The 26,191-nt window shown below is 43.9% G+C and overlaps 1 protein-coding gene across 2 annotated transcripts in view; it reads right to left on the reverse strand.

Annotated features, from left to right (window-relative positions):
• The window catches only part of ABCA5 (ATP binding cassette subfamily A member 5), a 63,473-nt gene extending 37,504 nt beyond the window's left edge, over positions 1-25,969 (reverse strand). For both annotated transcript variants that reach the window (XR_005721715.1, XM_040244414.1), the window contains exons 1-8: positions 25,898-25,969; positions 12,101-12,251; positions 10,853-11,057; positions 9,938-10,099; positions 6,440-6,528; positions 4,712-4,941; positions 3,008-3,149; positions 1,243-1,431 (exon numbers count right to left, since the gene is read on the reverse strand). Coding sequence is in view for 1 of the 2 variants with exons in the window: in XM_040244414.1 (XP_040100348.1) it covers positions 1,243-1,431; positions 3,008-3,149; positions 4,712-4,941; positions 6,440-6,528; positions 9,938-10,099; positions 10,853-11,057; positions 12,101-12,202 (1,119 nt within the window). In the remaining variant the exon portion in view is untranslated. The remainder of the gene's footprint in view (positions 1-1,242; positions 1,432-3,007; positions 3,150-4,711; positions 4,942-6,439; positions 6,529-9,937; positions 10,100-10,852; positions 11,058-12,100; positions 12,252-25,897) is intronic.
• Positions 25,970-26,191: the final 222 nt, after the last annotated feature.

Below are 26,191 nucleotides of genomic sequence, written 5' to 3' on the forward strand. Positions count from 1 at the left end.
CCCCATCCATGAAATGAAGGTGGGTTACGTGGCACCAAAAGTCCCTCCCACTCAACACAAACCTGTGAATCTATAATCCTGTCTTCCTCAGTGAAGGGGGACACAGTGAATACTCAGAACGTGCAACCCCAGCTTTGAGGTCTCAAATAATTCACCTCCGTTAGACTTGATATTCACAAACAATTCAAGTCCTGCAAATAGAAGTCTATCCAGCCAATTACTTCTTATATGAAGTAATCACATTTTTTCTTCTTTACAGATTAACTAAATATATGTTCTAATATATAAAGCAGTTTCTTGTGAGAATTTTCCTCTTAGAGCCTCACTGCTCTTAAAAACTAAGAAAAATCACATTCTAAACACCAATGAAAGTGAAAGAGAAAGTCGCTCAGTTGTGTCCGACTCTTTGCGACCCCATGGACTATACAGTCCATGGAATTCTCCAGGCCAGAATACTGGAGTGGGTAACCTTTCCTTTTTTCCAGGGAATCTTCCCAATCCAGGGATCAAACCCAGGTCTCCCGCATTGCGGGTGGCTTCTTTACCAGCTGAGCCACAAGGGAAGTCCATAAACACCAATACTATTCAGATAAAGACAATCCCCTGAGTCCTGGACTTATAAAATGCACCAGGGTTTCCCTGGCGGCTCAGATGGTAAAGAACATGCCTGCCAATGCAGGAGATCCGGGCTCAATCCCTGGGTCAGGAAGACAAATTTTGATGACCGCAGTAGTGAGATAAGAACTGTGGCTGTCCGACTCTTTGCAACCCCATGGACTGTAGCCTGCCAGGCTCTTCTGTCCATGGGACTTCCCAGGCAAGAATACTGGATGGAAGAGGGTTGCCATTTCCTCCTCCAGGGGATCTTTCCAACCCGGGGGTCAAAGCTGTGTCTCCTGTGTTGGAAGGTGAATTCTGTACAACTGAGCCACCTGGTGCTTTAACCAGTGACTTCTAACAAGCTGAGTTGTTCCAGTGAAACAGACTACTGAGTTCCATTAAAACAAAGAGTGGAGAGCTCGTTGATAAAAAGGTCATACAAATGAAAAGCTTAAAAATGGAGAAAACATAAATGAAATCAATATAAAACGTACTCCGGTTTTCAAATAGCATCCCTTCTCATGTTTATTGTAACGTAACTTTTTGCAAACCAAAGGCAGGATTCATGGTAGTATAATACGCTGCATGGAAGTGGAAAGAAAGAAAGCACCTGGGGAAAGCAAGACTAAACACTTCACGTACCTGTGCGATGCCAATCAGGAAAGTGCACTGACAGAAGGGGCTGAGGAGCCACACTAGCGATCGGGGGAAACTTTCCAGGAGGACCACCAAGAGGCCAACAAACCCAAAAGCCACCGTGACTAAAAATTCAGCTATTCCCACATGCTTTGACTTTTTAAAAAGAGGTGTCAGCATTAAAGCAAAAAATACCTGTAAGATACAAATGTTAATGTTAATACATTGTTCATGTACACCAATGTAAAAATAAGATTAAATTTTTGCTTGTGAAAAAACAAGCTATTTTCATTAGAAACTCCATTCACTAAAATTCAATCAATTCCTAATTAATTCCTTGGTGGCTCAGGGGTAAAGAGTCTGTCTGCCAATGCAAGAGACACGGGTTCAGTCTCTGGCCTGGGAAGGTCCCCTGGAGGAGGAAGTGGCACCCACCCCAGTATCCCTGCTCAGGACATACCAAGGACAAAGGAGCCTGGTGAGCTCCTTTTTTTATAGTCCATGGGGTACCAAGGAGTTGGACACACATGTCTTAGCAACTAAAAAACAACAAATTTCTAAAGGTCATGCTGAGATATTTAATTTTCATACAAACAGTGCTATACATTAACAATATAAACTGACAAATATTTAGAACTGCTCTTTATCTATTTAATAGGCAAACATGACCATCTCAACCTCACAGAAAGCAGAAACTACCAGGCGTCTCTGCAGTTAGACATGTTCAAACATGAACAAAACAACAACTCGGCAAGCTTTCAAATAGAGGACCTAGCTTTTAATGTGCTGATAGGAAACAGAGTCAGTTAAAAACCACCCAACTATATAGAGAAGCATACATGTTATTTGAGGCAGGCTTCCCTGGTGACTCAGCTGGTAAAGAATCCACCTGCAATGCAGGAGACCTGGGTTCGATCCCTGGGTTGGGAAGATCCCCTGGAGAAGGGAAAGGCTCCCCACTCCAGTATTCTGGCCTGGAGAGTTCCACGGACTGTATAGTCCATGGGGTCGCAAAGAGTCAGACACGACTGAGCGACTTTCACTTTCACATACAAGTTATAAATTGTCGTGTTAAAGAGCAGAGATGATAGTCACAATATCTCACAGCTGATACAGCATGGGCACGTGGGCCAAGCAGAACGGAAACTAGGGCCACGGGAAACAAAGGCTGGGGCGTCTCTGGTGGTCCAGTGGCTAAGACTCCACGCTCCCGATGCAGGGGCCCAGGTCTGATCCCTGGTCGGGGAACTAGACCCCACAGGCTGCAACTAAGCCCCAGCACAGCCAAATACATATTTAAAGAAAACAAAAAACGGCTGGTCGTGCACAACCAGCATTCAACCAAATACCCAACCTGTATCAGCAGTGTCAAAGAATTAAATTTACAAAGACATATCTTTACACAGCATCGTCCTGTAACACATATTACCTTGAAACGTTTAGGATTTCACGAAAAAAAAAAAATAGAGTCTAGTACAAGACCATCTTAATGGTGTATAAGCACAGTTATATGAAGATCATAAAAGACAGACTCAGAGGAAGTGTGTGGAATACATCATGTGAAAACTAGTTAAATTTAAACTTGAGAATATTGTGTAACTTTCCTAAAAGTGAGGAGGTACAACAATACAACTCATTCATCAGAGTTAACCGAGGAACAATCCTATCTTTCATGGGAAGTTGACTGCAAGTAAACCAAAAAATAAGACTTTACTGTATTAATCAAATATTTTGGGAGTCCTTTATTCCCATTTCAAGTTAAAGTACTTACAGATGATAAGCCATAGAGGAAAAAAAGGAGAAATATCACAAAGCAGCTACTCTGAGGGAATAAGGAAGATGCTGTTGCGATGACTGCCATGAGAAAGGACATGAGAAAAATCAAACTTGCGTAGAGAAGAACCCAGGAAAGCCTAAAAAGGGAACACAGACACAGTTATGGCTAAAAACACAAGCCTTAACAATTAAAAAAAAATCATTTTAAACAAAACTTCAGCTTTATTTTAGCTGTTTCATTCTTAAAATTAAGCCAATCGCTTCATTTCTATGTATGCTCATGTACTGAAAATTACAGCTCTCGTACATAATGAAAAATATAGTTCTGGTTAAGCTATAAACAAAATTATCAAGTTATCATCTCATATAGAGATAAAATGGTGATTATCTTTCCAGGAGTCAAAAAAACCTTACAGATTTATAGCAAATCACAATTCATTTAAATGTAGTACTTTCAGAAGTTCAACAAATGCATAATTCTGATTTTCTTAAAATATGAGAGTTTAACAACTGACGATTTTCTTTATGGTGCACGAGACAATTAAACTCTGATGGCTTCTGGCACTTCAGATAGTTGTGAAGGCCACCCTGCTAAGCAACAACGTTATTACTATGGGACTCAACGTGAGACCAAGATCAACAACAGATTCATCACAGGACTCGACATTTCTCCTCAAACCGGAGCTCAGGGGAATTGCCCCACAGTCTATTATTTCGCTTTTACTTTTCAAGTTAGCAGGTAACGTCACGTATGGCATCATGAAAACCACCAAAAGAGGGCTAAAAGATACCTAAGCCACCAAAAGTAAACCCATTATTTTACAGAGGCAGAAACAAGGCACGGAGAAACTGATCTGCCTAAATGCTTCCAGCTACTGTCTCCTCACAAAACATTTAATACTCCAGTGCGGCTCAGAGACTGGCCACTAGTGAAACCATGGGAGTAAGAAATGAGCAGAGACGATGTCATACGGGATAACCCCATTATGTAACGCGGCTCAGCTGCTGCACTGAGCTAAATGGAATAAAATGGTTGATAATGACAACTCACATTTGACAGCATTAATGTCTCCCCCAAAGTGAGGTCAGAATAAATGTTCTTACTGCATAGTGGGGACAGTACGGAAAACACACTTGGAATTGTTTATAAAATTGCATGCCTCTATAAGATTTTCATTGTACAAAAATGTTAATGTGCTCATTGGTGAACTTTTTCATTTGTTTCCATGGAAATAATTATTTGCATATTTTCATCCTAAAAAATTCACAAAAGTAACTTTTCCCAGGGGAAAAAAAAAGCCCAAAACTTGAGTTTGTGTATACGAACGTAACAACGTGAGCAGGCTAAGATATTTGCGGAGGACTGTAACAGGAGGTTAATTTCCAACTTTCCACAATCTCCTGTTTCTCTATATACTGAAAAACATGGAGCATGCCTCATCAAACAAAATACAAAATAAAACTTAAATATATAATATTGACATGAGCTTCCCAAATCCCACCTCCCTTATGTTCAAACAAGCCAATCAACTGCTGGAGCTTTGTGATGAGTCTCAAACTCCATGACAAAGGCGGGAACTGCAAGAAAAGAGGGTCAGGACCTTGCTGAGTCTGGTGAGTAACAGAACTTCAGTACTGAAGATTTGCAGAACTTACGCAGTTATTAGCCACATTGAATAAAAACGTTCTAGTAACATACCAGAAGGCTGTGTCATGAAGTCCCATTATTTTTAAAAACTCTTTTAACTTCTTTTCTTTTTCTGCCACAATATGAATTGCCAAAAAGTATCCAAAAGGTGAAAACGCTATAACTAGGTATATTAAAATTACTCCTCGGGGAAAGGTGTCTATTTCTACAACAGCCGTTTCTCCCATAAGAACAGCTTTAGTTGACTCCAGCTCTTTCCAAAAAGAAACATTGGTCTTCATCTACAATCAGAAAATGTAAACACATTTAGTTAACTTAGTTCTGAGAGCAGCTCCTCAAATAATGAGACAATTACATACCCAAAGTTAGTCCACAACCTACTGCAAACACAACCCTCAAAACACTACACACCAGAAATAAAGTGACTGACCCCAGTATCACGGTACTGCATAGAACATTGTTTTCACTCGTTCTGGAAGCATGTCAGAAAGTTTCAAGTCTGAAGTTGGGAAGTACATACATTTCTATTAAATAATTTGTCAAAGAAAATAAAACTGCACAATAACCATCTTTAGTGACAGCTATATGCATCTTAATAAAAATATGTGTTTATAAAACTGCGGAGTTAAAGGATGACGACAAGTGCCATGAAAGAATAACTCTCTTTTTTAAAAACGTTCTTTTAGGTAGTAAGTTCTTCTATTGCACATTGCGTATACACATATGCGGCACGCATAGAGACAGGATAACAGAACTATGTATGCCATCTGACACTCTTCCACCTGATGTTCACATGAATGGCAGGGAGCTCTGCTCCACCTGTTCGTGTGGCGTGGTCTGGGCTGCGGACAGCTAAGGTCTTTGGCCAAAACACAAACAGGTACTTCAGCACCATCAATGCAACATGCCCTATATTTATTTTGCTGCCGTTAGCCTGAGCTTGTGTGTTACTGAATACTGTATCTACGGTACATTAATACCAGGCTGTGAGAGCTTGTAGGACACTTCTGTGTGTCATCTCATGCGGTTCTAACGATGACCCTGTCCAGTAAGCATTCCTTCTGCAGTCATTTACGCATAGCAGTCTAACAACTGGCAGTGACAGGGCTCCTACCCAAGGTTTGCTGTTCATTTCCACTAAAACGAGAAACACTGGGTCAGGTCTTCAGAATGTAAACACAACGTTTATACACAATCTTAGTGGCAGTATACTACTGAAACACAGAAATGAGAACCCAAAAGCCACAGTCTGAATTAGCTTTGCCACTAATCAACTGAGGTTTGCAAAGTCACTCCATCTTCCTGAGTTTCAAGTGCATAAATGAAGTGTAAACAGCAGCATCCGCCTCACGGTGTCAAGATTAAACAGGCTGATGCTAGTACACAAGGGAGAAACAATGTTTTTCAGACAAGTGATAAATATCTGTTAAAAATAAGATCGACCACTATGATTAAGATAATAAAGGTAACTTCTTTAAACTAAGTTACTCTTATTCAAGGGAAAAGTCTGCGAATACAGACCTTTCATAAATATTGCCTACAGACAGCATAGACAGGATAACACAGGCATACAGAGTGCTGAACAGCGTGCTTGGAGACCATGAAACAAAAGTGGGTTTCAAAAAAAATTAAATCAGAAAATCTGACTTCTTCCTTCTCTTTTTTGTAAAGGAGCTGACCTGCGTGATGTAATTTGAAACATGTGACAGCGGTGAAATGAACTCCGATGGTAAAGACGTGGGCATGGAATGAACCCTCGCCTTCCTTCAGCACCTTTACCTGTATGATGGCTGCGTCTATCGAGGCCTGCAGAACCGTGAACCCTGAGGACCAGAACTGGACGGCGTCACACGATGGGGAACAGCCGGCTACAGAGGAAAGAACGTGAGAGGTAAGGTTCAGCACGATACACAAGTGCTGTCCTTAGAGACAGCACCCAGTGGGTTACCAAAGTGACACAACGGACCCATCTCTAACAGAAGCAAAGGAAAGAAGCAATTGCCCTCCAAAGGCAAACAAAGTCTATCACATCCCTTACTGTTTGTTTGAAACGTTTGAAATCAGAGAGTTACATGTGTTAGGATACTGAGTAGTAAATGCCCACCAATGGAAGCAAAGAAACCAGTGGCTGCTGCTCAGCTGCTGAGCCGTGTCTGACCCTTTGCGACCCCATGGGCTGCCAGGCTTCTCTGTCCTCCACTGTCTCCGGAAGCTTGCTCAAACTCATGTCCTTTGAGTCTGTGATGCCATCCAACCACCTCATGCTCTGCTGCCCCCTTTGCCTTTTGCCTTCAATCTTTCCCAGCATCAGAGTCTTTTCTAATGAGGTTTTTGAAACAAGTCACTTTTCTGGCTTAACGTTAAGTCATTCTACAATGAATTACAGCTTTAAAAGCTTTCCATGTGCAAAGGCAGGTCCAAGTAAAGAACACAGAAAAAAAGGAAAATTATCTGAAGGCTTTTTGGAATCAAGTCACAAATATAGTGACTTTAACATTGTTTCAATAAATGTTTTTGGTTGATAATTATTTTTTCAGAGGCTGAGGCATTGAAGGCTGTTTTCCATGTTTCAAACATAGAATTAATAAACTTTATTGGTGGAAGAACTTGAGATTTTAAAATATGTACCATACCATGTACAAAAACAATTATGTGGAGAAAAGAGCATAGATTTAGAAAGTCATATCAGTTTAGTTCAGTCGCTCAGTCATGTCCGACTCTGCGACCCCATGAATCGCAGCACGCCAGGCCTCCCTGTCCATCACCATCTCCCGGAGTTCACTCAAACTCACGTCCATTGAGTGGGTGATGCCATCCAGCCATCTCATCCTCTGTTGTCCCCTTCTCCTCCTGCCCCCAATCCCTGCCAACATCAGAGTCTTTTCCAATGAGTCAGCTCTTCACATGAGGTAGCCAAAGTACTGGAGTTTCAGCTTTAGCATCATTCCTTCTGAGGAACACCCAGGGCTGATCTCCTTTATAATGGACTGGTTGGATCTCCTTGCAGTCCAAGGGACTCTCAAGAGTCTTCTCCAACACCATGGTTCAAAAGCATCAATTCTTCGGCTCTCAGCTTTCTTCACAGTCCAACTCTCGCATCCATACATGACCACTGGAAAAACCATAGCCTTGACTAGACGGACCTTTGTTGGCAAAGTACTGTCTCTGCTTTTCAATATGCTATCTAGGTTTCCTTCCATGGAGTAAAGTGAAGTCGCTCAGTTGTGTCCAACTCTTTGTGACCCCATGGACACTAGGCTCCTCCGTCCATGGGATTTTCTAGGCAAGAGTACTGGAGTGGGTTGCCATTTCCTTCTCCAGGGAACTTCCCGACCCAGGGATCGAACCAAGGTCTCCCACATTGTAGACAGATGCTTTACCATCTGAGCCAAGGAGTAAGCGTCTTGATTTCACGGCTGCAGTCACCATCTGCAGTGATTCTGGAGCCCCCCCAAAAAAGTCTGACACTGTTTCCCCATCTATTTCCCATGAAGTGATGGGACCAGATGCCATGATCTTCATTTTCTGAATGTTGAGCTTTAAGCCCACTTTTTCACTCTCCTCTTTCACTTTCATCAAGAGGCTTTTTAGCTCCTCTTCACTTTCTGCCATAAGGGTGGTGTCATCTGCATATCTGAGGTTATTGATATTTCTCCCTGCAATCTTGATTCCAGCTTGTGCTTCTTCCAGCCCAGCGTTTCTCATGATGTACTCTGCATCGAAGTTAAATAAGCAGGGTGACAATATACAGCCTTGACGTACTCCTTTTCCTATTTGGTACCAGTCTGTTGTTCCATGTCCAGTTCTAACTGTTGATTCCTGACCTACATATAGGTTTCTCAAGAGGCAGGTCAGGTGGTTTGGTATTCCCATCTCTTGAAGAATTTTCCACAGTTTCTTGTGATCCATACAGTCAAAGGCTTTGGCATAGTCAATAAAGCAGAAATAGATGTTTTTCTGGAACTCTCTTGCTTTTTCCATGATCCAGCGGATGTTGCCAGTTTAATCTCTGGTTCCTCTGCCTTTTCTAAAACCAGCTTGAACATCTGGAAGTTCACGGTTCACATACTGCTGAAGCCTGGTTTGGAGAATTTTGAGCGTTATTTTACTAGCATGTGAGATGAGTGCAATTGTGCGGTAGTTTGAGCATTCCTTGGCATTGCCTTTCTTTGGGATTGGAATGAAAACTGACCTTTTCCAGTCCTGTGGCCACTGCTGAGTTTTCCAAATTTGCTGGCATATTGAGTGCAGCACTTTCACAGCATCATCTTCCAGGATTTGAAATAGCTCAACTGGAATTCCATCACCTCCACTAGCTTTGTTCGTAGTGATGCTTTCTAAGGCCCACTTGACTTCACGTTCCAGGATGTCTGGCTCTAGGTGAGTGATCATACCATTGTGATTATCTTGATTATCTTGCAAAATAGCAAAATGGCTGTCTGGGGAGGCCTTACAAATAGCTGTGAAAAGAAGAGAAGCGAAAAGCAAAGGAGAAAAGGAAAGATATAAGCATCTGAATGCAGAGTTCCAAAGAATAGCAAGAAGAGATAAGAAAGCCTTCCTCAGTGATCAATGCAAAGAAATAGAGGAAAACAACAGAATGGCAAAGACTAGAGATCTCGTCAAGAAAATTAGAGATACCAAGGGAACATTTCATGCAAAGATGGGCTCAATAAAGGACAGAAATGGTATGGACCTAACAGAAGCAGAAGATATTAAGAAGAGGTGGCAAGCATACACTGAAGAACTGTACAAAAAAGATCTTCACGACCAAGATAATGACGATGGTGTGATCCCTCACCTAGAGCCAGACATCCTGCACTGTGAAGAGAGAAAGTCATAGAACTCAGGATAAAACTGTTTAACAGAAATCACGTGCAGGACTGCTCAGTCACTTCTGTGGCATCGGGCTCTTTGCAGCCCCACAGATGGCAGCCTGCCAGGCTCCTCTGTCCGTAGTATAATCCAGACAAGAATACTGGAGTGGGTTGCCATTCCCTTCTCCAGAGGCTCTTTCCAATCCAGGGATCGAACTGCAGGTGGATTCTTAACCACTGAGCCACTGGGGAAGCACAGTATAAATTATACTTCATATTATATATGTAGCTGTGGCTACACAGATATATACACATTCTTATGCTAGAGTTGACAGTCTTCTGATCTGAATAATTATAGTTGAAAATGTCAATGTAAGACTCCATCAAATTTTGCATTTGAACTAAGAGCAATAAAAACATGCATTTAATTGATTTTCATTGACTATTTAGGGATACTTGCCTCTTGAATCCATATAAACAGAAGATACTGGAATTGTATCAGGAAAAAACCGGAGCTCGTAGGACATGAAGTCTTTAAACACAATGCCTACAAAGGAGCCGGACTTGGAAAGACTAGATGTTACCAATTCTTTTTCATCTGCATATTCTTCAATAGTTACGACTATAAAATATCACAAGAGAATTAGCTCAAATACATGAATAGTTTATTATAATACAACAGACCAAATTTACCATTATACTTGATGAATGTAGTATTTTATAAGCATTTGTTGAATGCTCTAACTTCTTAGAAAATGAATATAGCTCTTCTAAAAACCAAACTAAAAAGTAACAGATATTAAAGTAGTACAATTTTACAGACACTATTTCTTATCTGTCATTTGACTATACATAAGTTATGCGTCAGTGTAACACATAAGCTATTAACATAATAAATTAGAGCACACACCCTATATGTAATATACGTAGTTCGTTTACCTATCTCAAAGTGAAACCATGAAATAACTCCTTGATAAATGAATGGATATTTTATTTTCAAATATTGCTTCTTAGGAAGAAAATTCCGCAGTCCTTCTCAGAAACTAAATATGTATTTTAGTAACTATGACACAACTCTTCTTTGAATAAAAATTGACATTTAAACCCAATATTGCTTCTTTTATCCTAAACGAATATGCTTGCTTTATAAATGGCCCATGATATAAAATATTAAAACATAAAGTATGCTATAAATGAAAGTTTCACAAGAAACATAGGCTAGCAGAATCAGATAACATTAACGCTTTTATAAAACTCTGTTATGGTGAAAGCATATATACCTAAATGTTAAGAACGGTATTTACTCAATAAAGCAAACAGCACAACACAGAAGAGGCCGTCTGTAAGGAACAGGACCCACGCCAGCTCACAGTACCGTCAAGAAGGTGGTCCACAGACACTTTCTGCATGACGCTCCTTGTGATGTTAGTCGCGGGCGTGAATCCAAGCACGACGTTGGCGAGGACGGATGCATCCAGGGCACTGAGTTCTACATCAGGTACTTCTTCATATTTCTTATTTGGATGCATCATGCTAATTAATATTAACCAAAACAAAAAGAACAGTGGAAAAAGAATTTCCTGCAACAAAGGAAACAAAATGATCACAAAGCATAACAAAGGCAGCAAAAATCATCAAGCTTTCCATGAATATAACTAATACTAAGAAAAAAACATGAAGAACTTGGGTCTCCTTTCTTAGGAACATAAAGTAAAAGCACTTCTGTCCTAAAAGAAATATTGTGCTGAACCAAACCCAACAGCAATAAGTTTTCCTTTACATTCGATTTCACTAAAATATTTTAAAATTCAAGTCACCATAACATATCTAAGTAACATAAAAGCTAGTATTTAAACATCTGAGATTACTAACATAAAACAGAATAATAAATTTATTCATATATAACTTTAAAGTAACTTACCAATTATCTGTAACTCAAAGACACCATAAAAATGTCTTTGAGTCTGAATTAAAACTTATGTTTAATTACACCTAAATTTCTACTCCTGAAACTATACTCAGTTACATTCAATAGCTGACTTTAATGGGGATGAAATATTTACTGTTTCATCTTGCGGTTTAATTGTTCTGCTGATTTCAAAAGAATAATACCATTCCATCCTTTAAAATCATCATTGACTGGTTCATCCAGAGTTCTTACTTCCTTTTATCCCTTAGACCAATGCATGCTAAACAAATAAATATATAATAAGGTGATGCATGCTTGTGGAGACAGATGTGTGACATATCTGTAGTAATCCTGGCCAATTCAACCCAGAGTCCAAAAGATGGGAGGCCATGGGGAGGAAATGTGGAATAATGTTCCAGAAAGTTATTTGCAGACTTTAGTTTTCACCTCATGAAACAGGAAATACACGCCTTGAGGTTCACAATCAAGCACTGACATGAAAAAGTCACTAAATTTGGAAACATATCAACATTTTTAACATTTAGAAAATGATGGATAATTTAGGTATTTTTTTCCTGAGGCTAACACAGTAAGTTTTCACTTCTCAAGCAAAACTGTGATAAAAATGCATGCAGCAGAGCGAATCCTCTCTTAAAGGTGGAGCATATCGATGCGGAACACACTGCAATACTGCATGACGGCCGTGCGGCTCACCTGGACACTGCTCTTCTTGGTCCTGCATTTCACCAGGCAATTCTTGAGGAGCAGCGTTCTTGTCTGCCGCCAGACGCCGTCTTCCCGAACTGTAGTCGCCATGTTTTCTGGACTAGTTTACCAGAGAAGGGAGAGTAGAGGGAAAAAACACCTGGAAGCACACAGTCAAGTCGAGACCATTTTTAATGTTAAAAACAGACACAGACAGACAGATGTCTGAGTCGCAGATCAGATAGGTAAGCATACTCCACACTCCCTCTCCTACCTGGACAGGATGCACTGAACTAAATGAGAAGGTTCTGAAAGGTAAATAGCAGCATGTGAAACCAGCAAGGGGCCCGCCAGGAATCTGAAAGCGGCAGGGAGGGCAAATGGACAGAAGAGCTTAGGAAAGCAGACCACTGCCCAGATGCAGACGGGTGGCTGGGTGGCACGCGCGGACAGATCCCAGGTGCGCTGCAGAGGCTTCTGAAAACTAAACTGAAATTAGACCCGCAGCTCACAGACTGTGGGCAGAAACTTAAAACCCAAACCTAACCTGGTGGACAGCATGTTCGCAGAAGACACCAAGGCTCTCTGCAGGATGAAAACAAAACTCGAGGTCTCACACCACCCAGCAGCATTCCACTCATGAGACGTGTGGAAAACACCAACTCTGTTAGGAGAAGAAAACCCATAGATGCCAATACCAAGGTGATGCAGATTTTCAAATAATCTGACAAAAACAGTAAAGCAGCTGTTTAAAAGGCACTCCAGCAAACAATGGTAAGAAGACAATGAAAGAGAACACTCGTTCCACTCTCGAAACAACCCAAGTGTCAGCAAAGAAACAGCACTTTTAAAGCAGCACCAAATAGTAATTTCAGAACAGGAACAGTAACAAAGCAAATCCACAGAACGGGCTCAGCAGCAAAATGCAGACAAGAGGAAATGGCCAGCGATCTGGGCACAACAGGAGGAGCTGGTCAGTCTCAGAGAAAGAGAGACCAAGTTGTGTGTGTGTGTGTTTTAACAATTAACCGATCGTTTCTCAGAGATCTGAGAGAGTAAGAGTCTAACATTCAAATGGCCAGAGAGGGAGAAGTGTGTTAATGCTGGACAAACACTTACAGAATTAATGGCTAAAAGCTTCCCCGATCTGGCCAGAGATGAAAAGCCTACAAGTTTCAAGAAGCCTGACGAAGCCCATACAGGATAAATCGAAGGGAATCCACACGGAGATACATCATAACCCAACTGCTAATAGTGAAAGACGGAGGAATCCTGAGAGCAGCCAGATTAACCAGGTGCCTTCCTACAGGGCAGTAACGCTCTGAATGAGAGAAAATTTCTTGTAAGAAACTCCGGGGCTAACGGGGGGCAGGGGGTCCTCGTACAGAGCTGGCGGGGCTGCGGAGAGGTTCTGCTGCTGAGACAAACGCTGTGGCTGGTCCCCGAGGAGAAACCAGAATTCCTGTGTGACTCCACTCCTCCACTTGTAGGTATTCACCCAAAAGAACTGGAAACAGGGGCACAGATAAATGCGTGTGCACACAGGGTCAGAACTGCCAAGATGCGGAAATAGCCTGTCTACCAACAGAGGGAGGGACAAGCGGAGGTGGTGGGCACACACGACTCACTGTTCAGCCACAAAGAGGAGTGAAGCAGTCACACATGCTACGTGGGTGAGCCTCTAGAATGCTACAGTGAGCGCTTAAGAAGCCAGACATGAGAGGTCAAGCGTGGGCCCATCTCCATGACATTTCCAGAACACACACTTCCATAGAAATGGAATGTGGACAGCTGGTTGCTGGAGCAGAAGGGGAGAAAGCGCTTAATGAGTCAGGGGCTTTAGTCTGGAGCGAAAGAAACAAACCTCACCTTTTTTTTTTTTTTTTTGAGCTGTATGACCTAAACCACCGCTTCACAGGCCCAGTATCCCTCTCCCAGGGTAAGCTGACCCTCTGGGGGCCCTTCTGGGAATGGACCTCTGTTGGAACTATCTCTGCTCTTCAAAGAGGCTATGTGAAAGCAGCAATCAGAGTGGCTGGGGCCCCACCGGTGCCCTCCGGAGGCCCTATCCCTATCTGCTTGCTCTCGTAACCCAGAATGTGTGCCAACCAAAAGGCACTGAGTGGGCAGCTCGGGGGAGACGCCGAGACAGTTCTGCTAGGCCTCATTCCAGGGCAGAATTCGCTGCCTTGTTTTATATAAACGCGTCTGATGGGAGCCACTAGGGTGACTCCCATCCACAACAAGCACCATCTATTCCAGGCTGGCTGGCCATCTCCTCCTAGATGAAAAAGCAGGGGACTTTTTAGAGGCAGCTTGTCTTAACCCCCAAAAGTCAATATACATAACTAAAGTTGGGATCAAATAAACATCCTCTTTACAGGTACAGAAGAGAGACAAAAGGGTTATTTTTTTAATTTAACGACTGGATTACAGACAACTTTTCCTTGTGTTTTTTTTTTTTTTCTATTTTCCCATCAATGTGTGTTCTTTAGACAGTGGGGAAAAAAACAAATTATACAATTAGACATACTGTAGAAATATGAAATGAGTAAATTTTAAAAAGTAAAATTAAAACAGGAAAGGAAGATACACTAAAAATAAATTCTTCTAACACCCTCATGGATGTTATATCAGATTCTGTAAAGAACTGGTAATCTTCTCGAGGCTGATGAAAGGAAGGGAGAATGGAAGGAGGGGACTGGGAGGGAGACAGGCAGACGGGTCATACTTGTTCAAGGATGACTTCCCACAAAACGTAGAAACTCTAACCAGTGGAGCAGCAAGAACAGCCTCAAGCTCTCCGCAAAGCACACTGACTTAGCGTAGTGGGCGCCACTGAATTATTCATTCGAATTGAACACTGCATGCTTAGTTCTTTGTTTTTAGAGAATGGGCCCTTCGTAAGGCAGCTGATGGACTCCCAGTATTTTTCCTCCTTTGAGAAGTGCTCCCTGAACTCGATTAGAATTGATGGCCTTGCCTGAAATCCAGGAACCTCTGCACCTGCCCACCGCAGTCAGGGCTTCTTAAACCATCACCATCACCCCTACTGCCACTGAGCTGTGCCAATTAAATCTTCTGGCAGCATGGAAGTTTTACCTAAGAGAGCTGGGCTTGGGGATTGTGGAAACAGTAATAGAAACATCTAAGAGAGTTCATATGTTCTTGGTACTAAGTTTTCCCCTAAGGTTTGGTACCTACTGTGCCCAAAACTTGATTCTTCTTCCTTGGAGTATGTGAAATGCCCTGATACCCACCCAAAGTATTTCATTTTCCCTGAAGGCAGACAGACCAGACAGTTCCTGTCTCTGCTATCAATGGACTCAACCAGCCTAACAGTATAACGTGCTCCTAACTCCATGGTTAGGACGCTCCCGAGGGTAACCAAGACTGTCCAAGTGAAGCACGTCAGTAACCCAGCGAGACACTCCATGCCTGCCCACCTCCCCAACCATGAAGGGCAGGGTCCCACGGGTACTGATGGGCGTGAGAGCACAGGGCGTCAGAAAGCTGAGGACTGCTGTTGCAAAGGTTTTCAAGTGGCTTAAAAAGTAAGATTAACAGGGAAGCATCTCTGCAGAAGATGACACAGGACGACTAAGCAAAGAAGTCACGCTGGTATCTGTTCAGCCTATTTCCCCCTTTCTTCCAAAGCACAAAGTCCCAGGACTTCCCTGGTGGTAGAGTGGTTAAGACTGTGTGCTCCCAATGCAGGGGGCCCGGGTTCGCTCCCTGGTTGGGGAACAAGATCCTGCATGCCACAGCTAAGACCTGATGCAGCCACACACACACACACACACACACACACAGATGCGCATACACACAGACACACGCACACACACATACACACAGATGCGCACGCACAAACTGACACACACAGACACACACACACTGACGCACACATACGCGCGCATGCGTGCATACACAGATGCGCACACACAGAGACACACACATACACACACGTGTGCATACACAGATGCACACACCCAGAGACACACAGTTCTGCTGCACACACACTGACACACACACAGATGCACACACACAGACACACAGAGACACACACAGAGACACACAGACGTGCACACACACACACACACACAGACACACAGTCCTGCTGCACACAAACTGACACACACACAGACACACATACACACACAGATGCACACACACTGACACATACACAGACATGCACGCACACACTAACACACACAGATACATACACAGACACACACAGTCCTGCTTCACACACTGACACACAGGCGTGCACGCACACACTGACACAGATACATACACAGACACACACAGTCCTGCTGCACACACTGACACACAGGCGTGCACGCACACACTGACACAGATACATACACAGACACACACAGTCCTGCTGCACACACACATACACAGTCCCTTCTTCAGCAGAAGATGCTTTCACCCTGTCCTCCCGGCCCGAGCTCCATCCCAGATGGACCTCCCCACCATTGCTCTGCTTCAGCCAGAGCACCCTCCACCGCTCTGTGCTCGGGTCTCTCAGGGAGTGGGGATTCCCAGGAGGCTCAGTGGTAAAGCATCCGCCTGCAGCGCAGGAGCCCCGGGTTCGACCCCTGGGTCGGGAAGATCCCCTGGAGAAGGACATAGCAACCCACTCCAGTACTCTGTCCGGGAAATCCCATGGAGAGAGGAGCCTGGCGGGCTACAGTCCACAGGGTCTCAGAGAGTCGGACACGACTTAGTGACTGAACAACAACAAGAAGCTGTCCGTGGTTCTCATTTTCTAAGGTTCTAATCAGGTGAAATTGTGAAATGTCAGTGACTTTGACCTATCTACTCAAGTTATTAAAGTGAAACATCCTTTTTTTTGGTTGTTTGTACAAACCAGCTGACATTACTTTCTTTGTAACAGCCTGAAAAAAGACACACTACTCTGAGAATGAAAACGTCTTTTTTTTCTATTTTTTAAAACATTTATTTATTTAACTTTACAATACTGTATTGGTTTTGCTATACATTGACTTGAATCTGCCATGGGTGTACACGTTCCCCATCCTGAATCCCCCCCCCGCCGCCCACCTCCTTCCCCATTCCATCCCTCTGGGTCATCCCAGTGCACCAGCCCCAAGCACCCTGTATCATGCATCAAACCTGGCCTGGCGATTTGTTTCACATATGATATTTTACATGTTTCAATGCCATTCCCCCATATCATCCCACCCTCACCCTCTCCCAGAGTCCAAGACTGTTCTATACATCTCTGTCTCTTTTGCTGTCTCGCATACAGGGTTATCATTACCATCTTTCTAAATTCCATATATATGTGTTAGTATACTGTATTGGTGTTTTTCTTTCTGGCTTACATCATTCTGTATAATAGGCTCCAGTTTCATCCACCTCATTAGAACTGATTCAAATTTATTCTTTTTAATGGCTGAGTAATATTCCATTGTGTATATGTACCACAGCTTTCTTATCCATTCATCTGCTGATGGACATCTAGGTTGCTTCCATGTCCTGGCTATTGTAAACAGTGCTGTGATGAACATTGGGGTACATGTGTCTCTTTCTGGTTTCTTCAGTGTGTATGCCCAGCAGTGGGATTGCTGGGTCATATGGCAGTTCTATTTCCAGTTTTTTAAGGAATCTCCACACTGTTCTCCATAGTGGCTGTACTAGTTTGCATTCCCACCAACATTGTAAGAGGGTTCCCTTTTCTCCACACCCTCTCCAGCATTTATTGCTTGTAGACTTTTGGATAGCAGCCATTCTGACTGGCGTGAAATGGTACTTCATTGTGGTTTTCATTTGCATTTCTCTGATAATGAGTGATGTTAAGCATCTTTTCATGTGTTTGTTGGCCATCTGTACATCTTCTTTGGAGAAATGTCTGTTTAGTCATCTGGCCCACTTTTTGATTGGGTCGTTTATTTTTCTGGAATTGAGTTGCAGGACTTGCCTGTATATTTTTGAGATTAATTCGTCTGTTGCTTCGTTTGCTATTATTTTCTCCCATTCTGAAGGCTGTCTTTTCACCTTGCTTATAGCTTCCTTTGTTGTGCAGAAGCTTCTGATTTTAATTAGGTCCCATCTGTTTACTTTTGCTTTTATTTCCAATATTCTGGGAGATGGGTCATAGAGGATCCTGCTGTGGTTTATGTTGGAGAATGTTTTGCCTATGTTCTCCTCTAGGAGTTTTATAGTTTCTGGTCTTATGTTTAGATCTTTAATCCATTTTGAATTTATTTTTGTGTATAGTGTCAGAAAGTGTTCTAGTTTCATTCTTTTACAAGTGGTTGACCAGTTTTCCCAGCACCACTTGTTAAAGAGATTGTCTTTTCTCCATTGTATATTCTTGCCTCCTTTGTCAAAGATAAGGTGTCCATAGGTGTGTGGATTTATCTCTGGGCTTTCTATTTTCTTCCATCGATCTATATTTCTGTCTTTGTGCCAATACTGTCTTGATGACTGTGGCTTTGTAGTAGAGCCTAAAGTCAGGCAGGATGATTCCTCTAGTTCCATTCTTCTTTCTCAAGATTGCTTTGGCTATTTGAATTTTTTTTTGTATTTCCATACAAACTGTGAAATTATTTGTTCTAGTTCTCTGAAAAATACCGTTGGCAGCTTGATAGGGATTGCACTGAATCTATAGATTGCTTTGGGTAGTATACTCATTTTCACTATATTGATTCTTCTGATCCATGAACACTGTGTATTTCTCCATCTATGTGTCCTCTTTGATTTCTTTCACCAGTGTTTTATAGTTTTCTATATATAGGTCTTTTGTTTCTTTAGATAGATATATTCCTAAGTATTTTATTCTTAGTATTTTGTTGCAACGGTGAATGGAATTGTTTCGTTAATTTCTGTTTGTTAGTGTACAGGAATGCAAGGGATTTCTATGTGTTAATTTTATATCCTGCAACTTTACTATATTCATTGATTAGCTCTAGTAATTTTCTGGTGGAAAACAAAACATCTTAAAGAAGGAAAATCAACTGACTGCTTGTTTTCTTTGAGATATGAAATGCCTGGCTGGGCTGTTTGAAAACTCAAAAGAAACATTCTTAATGTCGATTAACTTTTCATGTGCATCTAACTGGGAACTTCAAAGCTGGAGTCAGGTTTTTGTGAGCTGACACAACTCTGATCTTACCTGCCCGCCCCTGTGCCCATGCACACAGCCACACTGGTCTAACCAGGTGCACCATGAAAAGGGCTGGGCGGTGGGGGGTGGGGTGGGGAGGTCAACCCGGGAGGGTGGCTCTGCATCAGGCTGGGAAGCACCAAGGCCCATGAGAACCACCCGCACATCACAGGTGCGGGGAGACGCCGTGCAGCTTCTTCAGGTGTGAGGACCACGCCTTCTCTGGGGGTTCCATTCTGTCAAGAGGACAGAAGGAAAACAACAGAAGAGGGGAGCCTGCACCAGACTGGCAGGAGACAAGTCCCCAGGGCGCCTCGTCCCCACCGTTTAGCAGGGCTGGGAGAGAGGGCTTGGGGAGGGGGTGGGGTGTGGGAAGGCAGTGCTGTCTACACTGAAGATCTGGGCCAAAGATAGAGACCCGTCTGAGCTGCAACCAAGCCCTGCAGGTGGGCGGGCAGGGCGGGGCAGGGAGGCTTCCTGAAAGCTGGGGATCCTCTCCGCAGAGAGGACATGAAAGTGGTTCTTCTGACAGGAGGGCACAGCTGGAAAGGGGGCTGGAAAGCTAGAGACGAGGCGTGGCCAGCGAGGGGATGTCTGTAAAAGCTTTAAACTTGCGCTGCGCCTGATCTTGGTCCCAAAGGAAACCTGTGTTTAGCATCAAGTTCTAAGTTCCTCCTCTTTCTACACTATGATGCATCTTAATTATTCAAAACATTATAGCCTACGTGTGTGTACTCAGCCGTGTCTGACTCATTTGCAACCCCATGGACTGTACCCGCCAGGCTCCTCTGTCCATGGGATTCTCCAGACAAGAATACTGGAGTGTAGGGGAGGGGGGTGGGAGGGGGGTTCATGTTTGGGAACGCATGTACACCCGTGGTGGATTCATGTCAGTGTATGGCAAAACCAATACAGAATTGTAAAGTAAAATTAAAAATAAATTTAAAAAAAAAAGAATACTGGAGTGGGTTGCCATGCTCTTCTCCAGGAACCTGAGTTTCCTGCATTGACAGGTGGATTCTTTACCACTGAGCCACCTTGGAAGCCCAAAGTCTATGTGGTGGCCTTCAAAAGGACAAAAGAGAAAGGGAGTTATGGATGCCTGGCCTGCCCTCCATTTATCACTGGCTGCAAGTGGAAAAGAATCAGACAGCCAACATCCAGAAGTTCCCCCACTAGGAACATAGTTCACACAAGCCCTGGGCATCCTAAAGAGAGGACCAGACAACCACAGAAAGTGGCTTTTTGAGTAGACAACACACCTAAGACCTGCTCTTTTGCAACATATATTAGAAGATGATCTTTAGAAGCTCAAGTTGACAATTAAAGGACAATAAGTCTTCTCGTGGCATGTTTTTAACAAATCGTACTTTTTTGGAAAACTCATAATACTTGATCCAGTTCCCAAGTCTTTCCACTACAGTACCTTGAAAACTCTTCAACAAAGGCAAATTCTCAACTAAAAAAGAACTGGCTAAAGAACTATGACAAAGACAACGAATAAGAGCACAAAATTATTTTTATAAACCTCTGAAATTACTTTCCATTGCTCCACAGTATGTCTAGGGAATGTACTGATTTGTTATACAGCATGAAGTGATAGTTAGGTAAGTTTTAAACACCTAGTATCCCTGAAGGTGTAATCAAACATTCAACTTCCTGTTGAAGGATGGAGGGGACAAAAACTGCTCACAGAACTGAGAAAGCTATCTTGAGACCAAGAAATGGAGGCAGGAAGCTCTGTGAGATCAGTGGATCAGTTTGTTACAGGGTAACTCTCACAGGGTGGGCCTGGGGTCAGGAAAGGAGGTGGCAACCTGGAAGCATTTGCAATCTGTACTCCTGGGGCGACAGGGACAACTTTACAGTTACCCTAGAGTATGGTGGTAGGTGGGGCCTCCTTGGTGGCCCAGATGGTGAAGAATCTGCCTGAGATGCAGGAGACTCAGGTTTGGTCCCTGGGTGGGGAAGATCTCCTGGCGAAGGGAATGGAGGTAGGTGCTTGGATAATGAACATGCATTTATAAGTCAAGATTCACGAATGAGTAAGGAGGCTCATGGACTAACGGAGCACACAGGGCACCTGATCCTAATGATTAAACAGTTTCTAGTAACTGCAAAGCCCTTAACAACAGAGAAGTGACCCTCTGCACAGTTCAGTCCTGGGTCAGGGAGGGGATAGCACAGGATCAACTGTCATGGTACAAGATGGCATCAGTGATGCTAACGGCCATATATTTCTCCCAGAGTGAAATGACTCAGAGTAAATCTAATAAGTAGCAAGGAAACTGAAAGTCCACTAAAGCCATTTTCCTTTTCTAATGCATTAATAATTGACTTAGGGACTAAATGTTACAAGGCCCAAAATTCAATATCAGAAATTCATTAATGTATTAAACAAACATCGATTACTACATTAGATGCACTATGAAATATATTTCACCTTTTTCAAAGCAATAAAAAATATGTGCATGACCTTTGGAAACAACTGTTAGGAAAAAAATCATTTGGAATGTATTAATTTTATTTCTGAGAAGAACAGATGAAGGTTACACCCTACAAAACAGAGGAATTGCGTCATCTTGAAGTTCATAGCCATCCTGGCAAAAGATGTGGTCAGTCACCTTCTCAGCAAGTTTGCAAAGATTCTTGGAAAGGATCTTAGCTGAAAATGTTCCCAAGTCCCCACCAGAGGACCAGTAGATGTGACTTCTGATCCAACCAAGCAGAACTAGTTATGACTCCTTCGTTCCAATCAATAAACTGTAATTGCAGTTACCATACTGTGTCATTGTTATCTGTCTACGTCTTAATCTTGAACTTGACCATGAAATCCTTGACAAAGAAGACTGCCTTCTTTGCTTCTCTACCACTAACGATACTACTAAAACCAGTATCATCTCACTGCGAATCCCTCTATCCAGATTCGCTGTCTTTACAGATCAAAGGTCTGCAAAGCACAGTGGAGGATGGGGGGGTGAAATGCAGCCCAAAGCCTGCGTGTGTGCAGCCCAGGAGCTAAGCCTGGTTTTCACTTGTTTAAATGTATGGAGTTGGGGGTGGAAGGGAATCAAAGAACAGTAATATTTTGTGATATGTTAAAATTATATGAAATTCAAATCTCGAGTCTATAAATAAAGGGTTCTTGGAATGGAGCCACGCTCACTTGTTTCTACGCTGCCTACCCCTGCTTTTGCGTGACGATGGCAAAGTCAGGTAGCGAAGAGAGAGACGCTGCTTCCACAAGACCTACAGTATTTATTAGCTGCCTCTTTACAGGAGAAGTCTGCTGACCGCCGTTCACAGATTAAAGGAGGAAGAAAAGTGGCACACTCACTAAACATTTACTGAGGGGTTTACTCAGCAAACATTAAAAAAAAAGGAAGTATTAGACACTGTTACTGACTTTGCAGACAAGATTTAATATGATGTGTTAAGTGCAGCTGGGGAAAGAGCTTGGGGAAGAGTGGAATGCAAATTCCAGGCAGAGAAAAAACAATGGAAAAACTAGACTCTGCAAAGTGGCTTGACCTGTGTAAAGAACAGTGGAAGTGTTAGTCGCTCAGCCCGCCAGGCTCTAGTGTCCATGGAATTCTCCAGGCAAGAATCCTGGAGGGGGTAGCCACTCCCTTCTCCAGGGGCTATTCCGCACCCAGAGACCAAACCCAGGTCTCCCGCATCGCAGGTGGATTCTTCACCATCTGAGCCACCAGAGAAGCCCAAGAATACTGGAGTGGGTAGCACTCCCTTCTCCTGGGGATCTTCCCCAGCCAGGGATTGAACCCAGGTCTCCCACATCGCAGGTGGACTCTTTACTGTCTGAGCCAGCTGGGAAGCCCCGTGTAAAGAACAGGGGGGCCTGCCAAGAAGGCAGAAGCCAGGCAAAGTGAACCCGGGACACGGATGGTCAAGCACCTTGTGTGCAAAGTTAGATTAAATACTTTTATTTTGCTCATTGCTACTTCCTTGACTTCACTTTTCATATCTGAGAACAACTGTTTAATTACTGGAATATCACACATTTCACTAGCCCTTTCACTCTAATCTCCAAACCTCAAACTTCCACCCCCTGCAGCACCCTCAGATTATGACCTTGATTGCTACTTTACTGAGCAACTGAAGCCACTGGGAGAAATTTCCTAAATGCCCCAGCACTCCCCCTATCCACCCACCTACAGCCATGCCAGAGGCAATGTAACCATTTCAGCAAGTTACCATTTCTGCCTAAAATAGAGACTCTGTTTCCACTAGGTCTCTGAGCAATAAAGGCTAAGTGGAATCTGGTATTAATGATACCTTTAAGATTTAAATTTTGGAAGAAGAGGTTAAGAACATCTTTGGCAGATGACTTGAAAGAAATTCCTGCCCCGCTACACATACCACTGGCTTCTCAATTAATAAAATATAAGCACTACTGAAAGCAAGCCCCTTAACAGGGGATAAATTATAAATGTTCTCTTCTCTAGCATTTTAAAATTTACTGAAGGTAGTGTAATGATAAAAGAAAATAATAACCATCAATATGATTTAACTTAATTTTTTGACAGTATTTCTCACTGAATGGGAAAATAATGCCAAGGTACACACATGATAAGTCACACAGTACCTTTTCTTATACATAGTATTAGCTGCTCAGTTGTGTCTGACTCTGCAACCCCATGGACTGTCCATGGAATTCTCCAGGCAAGCATACTGGAGTTGGTTGCCATTTCCTTCTCCAGAGGATCTTCCTGACTCAGGGACTGAACCTGGGTCTCCCACACTGCAGGCAGATTCTTTACCATCTGAGCCACCAGGGAAGCCCTTTCTTATACATAACACATTCCTAAAAACTCGTGCTTAAAACTACTCTAATCTGGTTAAGTCACACACTAGCAAAGATTCCAATTTATTATAATACTATGAAATTCTTTTATACAATCATCCTCTCAAACTCAAGGGCAGAGGTTACAAATTGTATTCATCTTGGTATTTCTGGCACACAGTTTAGTATCTGGAATATAAAAGACACTCAACTAAATGTGTATTAATAAATTTGTTCTTGCCCTGAATGTGAGATTTCCCTATACTAAACCCTGTCTGAAGGAAAATACACTTAAACAGCACAGATTCAAGGATTAATTGATTTTCTAGAGGAAGTGAACCTTAAATATCCATTGGAAGGACTGATGCTGAAGTTGAAGTTCCAATACTCTGGCCACCTGATGCAGAGAGTAGACTCACCGGAAAAGACCCTGATGCTGGGAAAGTTTGAGGGCAGGAGGAGAAAGGGTCGACAGAGAACGAGATGGTTGGACAGCATCACTGACTCAATGGAAATGAGTTTCAGCAAATCTGGGAGATGGTGAAGGACAAGGAAGCCTGACCTGCTGCAGTCCATGGGGTTGCCAAGAGTCGGGACACAACTTAGCCACTGAAAAACGACAATAATGCCTTACAAGTTAGCGTTTAACCCAAATACCCCAAAAGCCCTAACTGCCTTAATGATGTCCTTTTGTAAGGAGTCTTCCCTAAAAATATGTAATATTGCTCTCTGGTTGGAAGCAAAAGAATTTTTGCTAAATTGCATGAGACTTTAGAGTCTGGCATCCCTGGGTTGCAATCTCAGCCATTCTTGCTGGTTGGGACCTAAATAATGGACTTACTCTTTTGCGTGGACCGTGTTCCACATCTGCCCCGTGGGATAAAACCCCTCCGGACCTCAGAAGGACGCAGGCGAGGCTGAGTAAGATAATACTGAACCTCGCCCACGGCCCGGAGTCCAACATACACTCTCTGACTCCCCTTCTGCTCCTGCAGAACCAGGACGTCCTCCCTGGAAAGTAGATTCTTCCAGACTTATTTATTTAGAAACGCCTTATAAATACATTATGACACATTCATGCAACAGAATACTAGGTAACTGTTAAAAAGTTACATATGTACATATGAAACTCTTTGGCCAAGATATCAGAAGAGCCAGAGGTTAAAGCGTCTGCCTGCAATGCGGGAGACCTGGGTTTGATCCCTGGGTCGGGAAGAGCCCCTGGAGAAGGAAATGGCAACCCACTCCAGTATTCCTACCTGGAGAATCCCATGGACGGAGGAGCCTGGTGGGCTACAGTCCACGGGGTCGCAAAGAGTCGGAGACGACTGAGCGACTTCACTCATCCACGCCTTGGGAGCCAGGAGCAACCTTGCTGCAGCTCCGAGCGCCTCCAGCCTCCTGAGCGTTCGCATTTTAAGTACTTGCACGCCTGGAGCCCGTCCTGGCGTTTTCGGAATGAGAATCGGGTGTTTCTCCCCTGACTGCGCGCGGGCTCTGCGCATCTCTCCGCAGTCCTCCTGAGGCGCGGGCTGGGGGACAGCCAAGCCCCCAGGGGACCCCGTTCGGGGCTGGGTCAGATCCACACGTCCCCTCCTAACGACGCCGGAGGATGGAGACCGTCCGGCCAAGCCCGGGGGCCGTCCCGCGGCCGGACGCCCCGAGCCCTGGAGGGGAGCGGGCAGCACCCCCACAGGACGCACCCTCGAGCCTCGGGGCCCATCCTGCCCCCCAGCGCCCGCTCGGCCGCTCCGCGCCCCGGACCCCCGGCTCGCCCGCCGCCCCTCCTCTAGCCCTCACGCCTCCCCGAGGGGTGACAGCTCCAGGGCGGGGCCTCCCACGCCGCAGCCCCCGGCGCCCGCCTCACCTCACGGACAGGCCGCGGGGTCCGCGAGCACCTCAGCTCCCAACTGGATCCGAGAGCGCGGCCGCGCGCGCGCCCCCGACGCTGCAGGCCCGCGAGAGGCGGGGCGGGGCGGGGCGGGCGCGGCGCCGGAAGTCGCGCTCCGCCCCGCGCCGGACGCCCCTGGGGGCGGGGCTGCCCGAGGACGCGGCCCGCGGACGCGCGCGCTCCCGCCTCTCGGCCCTGAGCAGCGTGTGGGCGGGGCTACGAGGAGGCGGGGTTACGGGGGGGAGGCCGTGAGGAGGCGGGGTTACGGGG

Source organism: Oryx dammah, unplaced genomic scaffold (genome assembly GCF_014754425.2).
Source record: "Oryx dammah isolate SB20612 unplaced genomic scaffold, SCBI_Odam_1.1 HiC_scaffold_8, whole genome shotgun sequence".
Classification (NCBI taxonomy): Eukaryota; Metazoa; Chordata; class Mammalia; order Artiodactyla; family Bovidae; genus Oryx; species Oryx dammah.